The sequence below is a fragment of the Poecilia reticulata genome, chromosome 22 (assembly GCF_904066995.2).
Source record: "Poecilia reticulata chromosome 22, P_reticulata-male-v2, whole genome shotgun sequence".
Lineage (NCBI taxonomy): Eukaryota > Metazoa > Chordata > Actinopteri > Cyprinodontiformes > Poeciliidae > Poecilia > Poecilia reticulata.
The window spans coordinates 16,316,999-16,329,290 of NC_088851.1; the positions used below are offsets into that span (position 1 = coordinate 16,316,999).

The 12,292-nt window shown below is 34.9% G+C and overlaps 1 protein-coding gene across 4 annotated transcripts in view; it reads left to right on the plus strand.

Moving 5' to 3' along the window:
• The first annotated feature begins 743 nt into the window (after positions 1 to 743).
• tiam2a (TIAM Rac1 associated GEF 2a) overlaps positions 744 to 12,292 on the plus strand; it is a 127,875-nt gene continuing 116,326 nt past the window's right edge. For 2 of the 4 annotated variants that reach the window (XM_081603585.1, XM_008399537.3), the window contains exons 1-2: positions 744 to 901; positions 1,595 to 1,678. In XM_081603585.1, coding sequence (XP_081459711.1) covers positions 872 to 901; positions 1,595 to 1,678 — 114 coding nt within the window. In that variant the 5' untranslated portion in view covers positions 744 to 871. Of the gene's footprint in view, positions 902 to 1,594; positions 1,679 to 5,108; positions 5,203 to 12,292 lie in introns of those variants that run through there. The other 2 variants (XM_081603586.1, XM_081603587.1) reach the window with 2 other exon arrangements.

Consider the following 12,292-nt stretch of genomic DNA (forward strand, 5'->3'; position numbering starts at 1 on the left):
GCTCAGACCAGGTCAGTATTCATACTATTTTGTCTAAATGTTCCATATTCTCTCAATTTAGTTAGATGATGAAATAAACAGTGCACTGTGTGATGCCTTAAGCCTTGGACATTACTTTGTAGCATTACCCTGTTTTGAAGTTTATTGCAGCTTTATCTGAGACCTTTAAACAAAGAGTATTTCTGTTTTCTGTCTGATTAAATTGTTTTAAAATGTTAAATCAGATGTTATAATCTGTTAGTATTTGAGTTGCCTTTTCCTTTAATAGTTTTTTGCTCTTGAGTAATTTCTTGGATGCCAATTATTTGATTTTACTTGAGGAAAAATATGAGTAGTGCAACTCTTACTTGTGAACAAGTTTTGGATACTCTACCCACCTGTGTTGTTTATGTTCTGAAGCAAAAGTACTCAAGCCTTAATTTATTAATTAGCCAACTTCTACAGGCATTTTTTTCTTTGTTTTTGTTACTTTTAGGGGTGTCAGAGTTAAAGAGGCTGAATATGTATGTATGCCACATTTCTCAGGATTTTATTTCCAAACGTTTCTTTTCACTTCCCATTTAGGCACCACTTTATGTTGGTCAGCCACATAAAAATCGCAATGAAATAGAAGTATGTGCTTGTAATGAGACGGTATGTAAAAAAAATAAGATTTTGCAGGGCGTCGTATGTACTAGATGACATTGCTGTGTTACAATATATAGTTCCCAAAGGCTGCCACTAGGAGTCGCGCGTCTCACTGCAAATTCCCCATTGAGGTTATGCGCCATATTGCCAGTCTCCTCCATCTCACCAAACACCGAGCATGCACCGGTTATAGAGGAGATATATTTAAATATTTACAGTGAGCTGCGAGCCGAAACGCAACACCATGGAGGCCGTCAAAGCCTTTAACAACGAGGTTTGTGTGGAACCAGTGGGAAAAAAATCCCGAACAGTTCGCGTATCTGTTGTCTAACTCTGATTTTCAGAAGCTAGTTAGCTAACGTTAGCAACGGGGTAGTAAAGAGGGAGAGGAGGGTTGTATGACAGAAGGCCGCACACTATCATTACCTTCTCAGTTATTCTTATGTAATACACCGTCATGTGTGCAAATGTGAACAGAATATTGTTCTTACGCTACATCCCATTTGGGTGAAAATCTCTTAATATTAATTTTGGGCAGGCAGATGCTAAACGCTACAAACTAGCTGCATGCTAGCGAAACAACGCCAGTTACGTGATAACTTGTTGTGTTAGCTAATATTAAAGATGATAAAACACCCCTTCACTAACTTTTCTGTAACTTCGACATTGCATTTTGTTTATCTTTGCATTTATTTAGAATACTATGCTAAATGAATTATATTACACATCCAAATGTTTTCTAAATAATACGTTTAGCTATGATATGGCTCATTGCTAAAACAAGCACTGCTATATAGACACAGACGTCCGTTTGCTATCCATTCTCCAGAAGCTACAGGAAATGTATTATTTTTCTTTGCGTTAATTTTGTGATTAATCTGCAGAAGAGTGCTTGGTCACGTTTGCCTAATGACAAAATACTAAGTTTTCCCCTATTGTGACATTGTGTTGTTCTCTTATGTTTCAGCTGTACACATTGACTGAGTACAAGCCACCCATCTCCAAGGCCAAGATGACTCAGATCACCAAGTCAGGAATCAAGGCCATAAAAGTAAGTATATTGATGGATGAGACAGGTAACGAATGAATAAAGCAAACTTCACTGAAGCAAATTGTTGTCCACTCATTAAATCTTACTCTTTATGTTTGCTAAGCAATCAACTTATATAGATCCAAAATTAATTCCGAATTAAAAATGATCTCCAATTTTAAGATTTAATTCTTTAAATCGCATTTATTGTAGGGAATATTTTCTGTTCACCTAGAAATAATGAAGGGTTTCTTAAAAGTCCAGCTTCCAAGTATTGAAATAAAAAAATAAAATATGTGTACTGTTATAGTGCATCAGAATGGACCAGTTTGTGTCTTGGAATTTCTTGGTATTTTTACCCATGTGTAGTATTTGGTTGTCAATCCTATCAGTAGCTCACTCTAAGAGCTACTTTCTATGTCGACTCATAATCATCATCAATTCCGCAAAGGACTGCTTGGATGCAATATTTAGTAGAGGGTCATTTTTTCCTGGGTTCTATTAAGGTGTAAGGATGTCTGTTTGGGTAAGTTTCTGCAAGCATTCATAGCTTCAGCTGTAGTTTAGTTTTAGGTCTATGTTGTAGAGGTTTAAAAGAGTTTTAAACGATTTGGTCATTTTAGACTAAACTCACTAAGAAAAACAAAACTTGTATCTCACCTCAGTACTGGTACCTGTTCTATTACATCTTCTAAAATATCCATATTTGTGACTTTTACCCAGATGCCTCTACATTACTGTATAAACTACATACTCAGTCAACTCTCTTAAAGTATCCATCCATACATCCATTTTCTTTACACCCTTGTCCCTTAGTGGGGTCAGGAGGGTTGCTGGTGCCTATCTCCAGCTAATGTTCCGGGCGAGAGGCAGGGTTCACCGTGGACAGGTCGCCAGTCTGTCGCAGGGCAACACACAGAGTCCAAAAACATGACTGTCAGGTTAATTGGCCTCTCCAAATTGCCCCTAGGTGTGAGTGTGTGTGTGTGCATGGTTGTTTGTCCTGTGTGTCTCTGTGTTGCCACTCTTAAAGTATAGTAGGTAAAATAACAAATTTGTTTAAATAAGTTACATACTGCTCCTTTAATCAATAGATCGAAAAGTTTCACAATTCTAAACTTGAGTTTTATAGAACATCTATTGGATGTAGAAAAGTTCAGTTTAGCTTTGACCTGCCAGAGTATTTTAGAGTTGGAGTTATAGCCAGTCAGTAGTTCTTCGGCTCTTTCAAAGGCAGTAAAATAGGTCTTCATCCAGGAGCCGAATTAGAAGCTGCAAAATTTATATTAGGTTCAGTGTTGTCTTATTTACTTGTGTAACTTCTACTGGGTTTGGAAGCACAACTTAGTTGGTATTCACTTATGAAAAAATTGCTATGCAACTTGCACACATAATAAAATGTACAAGTTGTGAACATAATATCATAATAGTAATTGCTAAAATGTACCCGGCCAGAGACGGCTACTACCTTTTTTATTTTTGAAGATACTTGTGTGTTCCAGTCATTCTACCCTGAAAGTATTACACAAGTTCTATTTCATCTATGAAATCAATTAGCCTGCCTAATTTTTTTATAAATCTCTTATTGTGGTTAAAATATTATCTTACTTTTCATATGAAGTTTATGCAACAGTTACCATCTTTGTCTTTTGTGTTTTTGTGGGATCTTTTAAACTATTGCTTTTTGCCAATAGTTTTCTGTATATTGTTTACAACACTGATGTCATCAATATTATTTTTCTTGGTTTACTTGTTTTTTAAGTGGTTGGCTTAATATTCTTTTGGGATGAATGTTAACTATGGGATTTTTGGGGGAAAGTATACAAACTTGCACATACAGGACTGTGAAAAGTAACAGGCACCCTTACAGATTTTTTTCTGTAATGGTGCTGAATCAAGGCACAAATCAATGTTCCTCGATTTGTAAATACTTAACACAACTTTGCGAATCCAGGGTTTCGCAAAACATCAACATCTGTTGATGTTTTGGTACTTTTTTAAATTCTATTCCTTAAGTTATGTCAAAGATAAATCTAAGCAAATGTAGTGATAGTCCAGTTTTTATTATTTTCTGGGTTTTATCCTATTTTTACTTTAACAAGAAAAGCAAGCTTCCAAAGGGGAAAAAATATTGTTTACGGTTATGAAGAATTTCATTATTAGATCGTTTCATAAAATGTAAAACATGGATTTTCAATGGAGCCTGTTTCAATAAAAATCACATCCTTTCAGAATTTGAAGCAACAGATTATAAAAATTATAACATTATACTGGTTGCAGAATGTGAATCTTATACGAATATCTGCATTTGCATGTGAAAATGACTGTTAGTGTGAACCATTTTGTAAATAACCTGAGTGGTTTGCTATTTCTTGCTGTACTCAATATGACATGTCGAGGGAGAAAAGGGATGTTGATGTCACACATTACATTTCTAAAGAGGCAACAGACTAATGAATAGAACATTAATACAGGCAGTTTCAATTAACTAACTCCATTGGCGTCATGTTTGGGCTGTCTATGTGCTCATTTGTATTGAGGAAAAAAAACTTCTGGCTCAGCTAGTAACTTAATGCAGCAACAGCTAAGCACGGCAAAACTCAGCATTTTAAAGGCAGGACTGAACTAACCGGGATGCAGGAGAGTTTGAACTTACTGGAAAGTTCAGAACATCCTGACTTTTTGAAATAGAGTTCAAAGTAAATATTTGACTTGCTGAAGTAAGATCAAATACTTCTTCCAGCTTGTTAATTTAAGTTACCATGAAGCTCAATAAGTTGTTACCTGTCTATATTTGTTATTTTGCACATTAAGCTCTTGTCTTGAGCTGAAACTGGGAAATTTTTCGGATAGTAGATCTATGGTTTCGATCTTTTTAAAATTCCTTTTTGAAATCATCATTTGTCTTTTATTCCTATAAAGTTTTCTTTTGGTATTGTGTCTCTGTGGCTGGTTTCCTGGATGCTGGTCCAATCTGTAGGCTATTGCAGAAGAAGAGCGATCAGGAGTTCCTGCCCCATGGGCTTATTTAATCTTGATATTAGCATTAACTGCTGAACATAGTAGAAATTTGTTTTTTTTTAGTTAAGTGCAATATTTTTCATAAATAAAATCTTGGAGATGCACCTCCTTTTCAGTCAGTCAGTCAGTCAGTCAGTCTTTTCAATCAGTCTTTTCCTAGTTGATACCAATTTCTATTCCGATCATACGACTCCAACCTCTGGCCAATAGATTGCTGCATCTCTATAAAAACGTGAACAAATGGTTCTTGTGTTTGGTGTTTACATTTATGCATTTACAAACTAATTATTATTTCAGGACACCAGCCATCAACTGATCCTTACTTTCTTTGCAATCTTTAATAGCACTTTTGCCTCTAGCAGATCTGTTGTTTTTGGTGTTCCTTTGCTCTGTGTTGCCTGTGAATAACTCCTGTTTCCCCTTCCCTCAGCAGCTCTCCCAGCTCCCCCAAAGCACTGAAAGTGAAGCAGGAGGATGGGGTGGAGAGAGTTACAAAGAGATAAGAGAGTCCCTAACCAGCTTAGGTAGGAGTATGGGTTGTTATACAAGGAGGATGATAGAAGTCTAAAATCACTTGATCTTAATTTGCTCCCACACACCAGGGGAGGCAGAGTTTGTGCTGCCGTGCGTCGGTGGATGTTGAGCTAATAATTGGTTGAAGCTGAATACAATATCTTGGATACTGTCTTCAGTAACTGTATGAAGGCAGCAGTTGTTTTGGTGTGATTAATTTACTTGTGCATTTTTGTTGTAAGGTCATATTGATTGTTCTTGGAGCAATCATTTGCTTGTGTTTAGGCTGCTTTAGAATGTCAAACTCCTGACTTTTAGGTTAATGGACATGCAGGTTGTATAGTTTAGTAAACATTAAACACAGTTACCGGGCAGGTACTGCATTTATTCACTGGGCATGATCGAGCATTGTATTGAGAATATTATAACATTTCTGTGTTGTGGTAAATATTAGGAATGCATTTTATTGTATACAAGGGTGCATGATTATCATATGCAGTGAGAGTCATTCTCTTTCTCTGCCATGAATCTGATGGAGTGTAGTTGTTTTTGGTGTGTATAACATATACACCATATATGTGTATAACATATATGGTGTGTATAAAATATAACATAATAGAAGAAACAGAAAGTGAGAGGCTTTTTTATCTTTTGAACTCTGGAGCTGCTGTTGAAGTTGATCTCAGCTTAGTATCATTTTGATTTTTATTTCATTTGTTGATTGCATTTTGATCAACGGAAATCGATCATGAAACAATCGATCAAGTGGTATAAAGAGATTACCATCTGCTGTCTTTTTATTTTTAATTACGGTGTGTGCTTCAAATTATTCTTAATTTTTTGTTGTAGTTGGCATTTCTTACACTAACAGGTCTAGATTAATTTTTCAATAAGTGAAACATTTTAAGTGCTTATTTCTGTTACATGTGATTATTATGGCTTCCAGCTAATGAAAAACTAATCGCAGAAAATTACAGCATTACATTAAAAAAGGAAATTTTACCACTGAAATTCCTGTTATGGAACATATTCAAAAGTTTGAGGGAGATGTTCACAAGACGTATATTGTGGCTGGAGTAAAGATCCGTCACACATAGATGTTGAGATGTATACCTCTGTCGCAGTCCTTATCTTAAAGCACTGCAGGACCAGAAGCTAAGTAGAAACACACTGGGCTGTTTCTCCAAATCCTTTTTGCATATAAAAATAAAGTTTACATTTCATTTGGTAATCAAGGGACCAAAGCCTGGATGATCAGAGGAAAGAGACTAAATACAAGTTACTTTCACTACAGTATGATGGTTCCACAACCATATACTGGTTGTCATATAACCAATATATATGACAACCATGTCATATACTGGTGTTGGTCCTCCTTGTTTTTATCAAGTACATAGTCAATGCAGTCACCTACTGGGACCTTCTTAATGATCACTGACCATGTTTATAAAGATGCTGATTTCAATTTTAAGCAGGATTTGTCACTCACTGCCACTGGCAAAAGTAGCAATGCCTAGTTTAATCGCAGTTTTTGAGCTTGTGATTGGTTAGCTGTCTGGCCTGAACTAAACCTCCTCAAAAGTCTATGAATAGGAAGAAAACAGAGCAGATGCAGACAGGATGAAGGCCTCAATCAAAGCAACCTGGTCTCCCTAAACACAGCACAGACTCAGGCTAATCGTCTCCATACCACACTGCATTGATGAAGCTTTTCATTCAAAATAATGACCAACCAAATATTGAGTATCTATGTGTACAGCACAAGGCAAGGCATACTGTTTAGTTTCAGACATTGCACCTTATTAAAAGTGTAAATTTTCTGATAAAACAACATTTTGGTTTGTATATCAGCTCTAAGCCACTTTTATCAAAATGTTCAGAAATAACTTCTTCACTTTTATATCTCTTTGAGTAATGACTCTATATAGTACAAGTTTGACTTTTTAAGTTGAATTATTGAAATAAATTAACTTTTTGTTTTTTTTTATTCTCTGTGCTGTGAAATTATATTTCACATTTTCTCGTGTTTTCATTTATCGCTGTTTCTATTTTTGAAGTAGCTCGCCACAGAAACATGTTGCAGTTATACATAAAATGAAAGTCATGCTCTTCAAAAGACACTGGATATGAGAGATGGATCATTTTGCCAAAGATGCACAATATCAGGAAAACATCCAGTTGTAATGCGATTGCCCATTTTGACATAGTGTTATCCATTACACTCAACTCAAAAATCTAAATTTAGTGTTGATTTGACGTTTATTTTAGACATACCTGTACTTTAGTTAAAAGGGAAATTCAATTTTTGAATTTAATTTCTCTCCACAGAGAGACACGGAGCAGTCAGTATCTTCCCTACAGTAGATGACAACTTCAGCTTTGGTAAAAACAAACAACTTCAGATAATAAAAAGACCAGGGTGTATATCTGTCAGCTTAAAACTATATTATTACGCTTTGCTGTTTGAATGGCGTTAGAAAGCAAAGTATATATTTGCTTACATAAAATATTTGGATCAATATAGCTTATATGTAATGAAAAGCATGTGCTGAAATACAGGATGTAGTTTGATTAATGTAATTTTGCTCTGAATATGTCAGGGATCTGCTTTTTTTTGGTCTCCGTCTGAGTTAACTTCAGTTATTCCTATTTTCCAAACTGAGCTTATTAAAGGGTTAGTCGGCTGCTGGTGTGATAGTAACTGCTCACAACCTCTCAACAGCCCTTCTTTAAGAGAATTACCTTATAAAATGTTCTGAAGTTGCCCCTGAATGGTGGGGATCTTCAGAACATAAATAACTGCAGCGTTCACTCAGTTTTCTTTATTGAAAGCTGCCAGATCTTCTGCTCAGACAGTAAACAAATTCAGCAAATTCCATTGACGTTACCTCAAATGCATTTTGTTGACTGTTTTTTTTTTTGTTTTTTTTTTTTACCTGGCAGTAGTTCAGAAATTACCCAATATATCTTGAATATTTTTATATGGATTGAAGCTCATAAATGTAGTTTGTCAACTAAGCTTAACATGTTGTAAAAGACAAGCTGGTTTGACAGAACAGACCTCCTCCTCTATATTTCTTGTGAAATTCTCACGAACAGCATCAAGCTAAACAAGTTAAAAATTCATCACATTCTCCACATCTCCCATGTTGATGTATAAAAGCACAAAAAATAGGATAAGCTGTGAAGTTCATAGTTATTCCCTTTATGTACAGTTTACTTGTGAATTCGCCAGTCTCAAAGTAACTTAGTGCAGACATCAGGTGATGTCTTCTGTTATCTCTTGTCCTTCATTTAATGACTCAGTGTTTTAATACACTCAGCTGTTTAGGCTCCTGCACAGCAAAAGGAACCCGTTTCTTTTTATGATACTCATTTGTGCTAAATGTCAGGACATTTGATGTAAGAGCCACAATATATTGGGAGTAAACAGCCATTGTGAAATCAATGTGTGCAATATTCATTTTGCAAAGGACTGTTTGGACTGCAAACATTGTTGGCTAATATATTAAATTTGTTATGAATTTGCATTTTACATGCTAATGTAATGATTAGCTAATTGGACAGAGTCTAGCAGCAGCAGATGTTCATACTGGACACAAATAACATTGTCCAAAATGCTACAGGTCACTGAGTTTAGGAAGCACAGATGAGAAACAGCTGAAAGAAGAAAATATACATTGCAAAGGGTATTGCTATTGCTCTACTTAAAATTTACTTGTGATACAAAATAGCAAGCCATTTTATTTTCACAACCTGAAAATAAAACCCCTTCCCAAAAAGGGTTGGTTCAAGACCAGACAACCAAGTCTTGAACCAGCCTTTGTTTTAAAAACACACATTGCAATAGCCATTTTGCTGAACATATGATTATTCTGTATTTATACCATCTGTAGAAAATCAGGTGTATTGGTTGATTAATCTGCAAAAACATTTAACATTTAGCATGAGGGTACTATTGCATAGTTTTGCAACATGTAATTGATATGCATGAGTGTCATAGTGACAGTTCCAGACTCAGTACTCAAATGCATTGATGATGCCTAGGAATTAGAATGTTTAGAAAATCACAGGCAATAAGATTTTGTTATATTCAGTCAGAAGATAAAGCACTAAGATGAATACTGGTACAGTTCACTAGTATTACAGGGCACATGGTAAAAATTGCATAGCGTAGCAGTTACTGAAAAATAGTGAGATCTATAAAAGTCTGAATAAAGAAACTATATTTTCCAGGTTACAAAGTGATCAGTTGCGTTTTTAGAAATTCAATCCAAGTTAATGGGAATTACAGTATATTGTCTTAATTAGTGTGATTGACATTATTATTACATACCACAGAACATAAAAATGTGAGAGGTGTCACAAAATTAAACACCTGTACTTAGGTAGCATTTAGCACTATAAAGAAAAGCTGTTGTCTATTGTGAGCTGACAAAAGTCTTTACACTGTCATAGGAACTGTTTATTTTTAGAATTGTTTTTTATTTTCTTCCAACTAAGTGTGTCACGACCTAAAAAGACAGATGAAACCTTATTACTCCTCTATAAAAGATGCGTATTTGATAGCAATTTTTTTTCTATCAACATGGAAAAAACATATTAGTGGCAGACTTGTTTTTCTCTCCAAATTTCTCTAAATTAACTTCTAAAAGTATCTCTGGAAAAAGTTAAACTGTTTTTAACATCTCAGGGATCTCTTCTGAAAATTATTATTTTTTTCAATATTAAAACCAGCAGCTTGATATATCTAAGATGAAATGTTATACAGTTCATAAAGAGTAAATTGAAGTATGATTCAAATATATTAGCCAAAGTAAACTTGTTGAAACTGAAGATCAGGTTTTTCTGCCCATTACTGATTTACAGGGGTCTGCCCTGTTGATGACTGTTTTTGCTTACTGCAGATTCTTTGATGAAGTCAGAAAATTATAATTCATTCTGTTGGTTTTTTGTTTAATTCGTAAATGGATTAGTTTTGATGCATTTAATAGGTAAGGAAAAGTAATTTTGTGTATTTTACGTGCTGGTTACTGATCAGAGCCGTCTGAGGGAAAATGTTCCCTGATTCTGATTTCTGACTGTCTCTCTGTCTTTTCTAATGTGCCCACGTATCAATACTGACAGAAAAGGGAGACAATTGATAGGAGAGACTATCATCACAGGGTAACTGGGACTGGTGCACTTTGCACACACTGTTGGGTCTAAGCATTGATATAAAATGTGGCAAAATGTATGTGATTAGGAGGAGCATTGATGCAGAAAGCAGTCATGCAGTATTTTATTAGTTTGATCTAGTAAGAGTTGGCTTTTGAAGATGGATCAGTCCTTATGTGGTATTTACTGTAAGAGAACAGCCGTGGTGACTTGTTATGCAACAACATGAGTGGATTAAACTGTTATAGCAGGCATTGATATGAAAATATGAGTATCTACTAATTAAAAAAATGTTATGATGTGTTGATAGCTGACTATAATTTTTGCAAATCTTCTGTATTCAATTTTATTTGGAGAGGGTCGGACAACTTCTGCTTTTGTTCCTACAGAAACTGATATCTTCCTCTCAGTCAAACTTGTATGTAGCCATAGTTTTGATGAGTGAAGCTAATTTGTTTCTCTGTTCTTGAATTTCTTTACATTGATGCATGTTGCTTCTTTGCATCTTTTAGACATGGTTCTATTTAGGTGATTTCTTTATTCTATTGGTCAGTAATCGGGTCCAGGCACAACTAGTGAAATTGAACTAACCTTAATCTTAGGCAGCTCATGGTTTAAGAATAGCAAACAATGGACTAATAAACTTATAAATAATAGTTATTTTGAGTCTTTACTGACTTGTTATACGTATCATACGAAAAGCCTGAGCATGTTTTTAGGTTGTGCTTTTTGCTCTGGTATTTACTGGAGTCCTATTTTACAAGATGCCAAACAGACATTTTCTATTCCAAATTATGTTGCATGAATATAACTTTTGTAACTTAAAAGTCAGCACTAACTTTAGGGGTTCTAAAGGCTCTTAATGTCTTTTGTTTAATTATCTGAATTAAATATCTAAAAAGTAGTTTTAAATGTTTAACTTTCCTCTATAGGTCTTACAGGTCTTACATAACGTTTCCTTTTGTTTTAAATTTGAATGTTCATTTATGTTTGAATTATTCTATTGCATTTTATTATACTGGCTGCATTCTGTCCTTTTGTGTTGTATTGCTAACTGGAGTAATATGTTGGTCATTGGTCAAGGTTGGTTGTGACCAAACTATAATGCGCATAATTATGAGCAACAAAAAAGAAAGAGAAAAGAAAAAAAAGACCACAAATCATAGGACGCATTGGCACAGATGATGCACTTTATGCTTGTACTGCAGCAGTTGCAGGGCAGATCTCTTTCTCTCCAAGTTATTCTGTTGCATGAGCTCAGCCCAAACCTGGAGTCCACCTTAACTCAAGAACTAAAAGGAGTTGCACCAAAGATGGATTTTTTTTCTTTTGAAACAGGCACAAATATTTCTTATTGCCCATTCAACAACTGGATTAATTAACAATACAGCTGAGAATCATTGTTCAGTTCTGTTGTCCTAGTGATTCTTGTGATGCTGAGAGTTTATTGAACTCCGGAACAGTGACAGAAACTATGATTCTCTTTTAATCATGCTCAGATGAAGAAGTGTTTCAGCATGGATATTGTTGCCAGGGGCATAGACATAGATTATTTCTCTCTTCTAAAAATAATCAAAGCATCAAACAGACAGAGCTCACCTTACCTCATTGATTTAGTTAGGTGGTAAATTTCCATAAATTTCTGGTCTAAAAAAAGGGCTATCCTTCTTTTTTTTCTTGTATTGTCTCCTGTAATTTAACTTTTGAACATTAGCTGCCACATGTTTGGATTTTTAATATGCATTCTTTTCTTTGCGTTTGTCACAGATTGAATACTATAATAAAAAATATCAGCGTAAGTAAAAAAGAAATTCTGCAGAAATCTATACTCGTCTATTAGACTCCTCTTTAAAGTATTTCTACTGAATTCCAATGATGTCTCAAGAAAAGTTATTTTTATGTTCTCTGCAATTAATATTTTAGAGGGCATAAAATTATCTTACA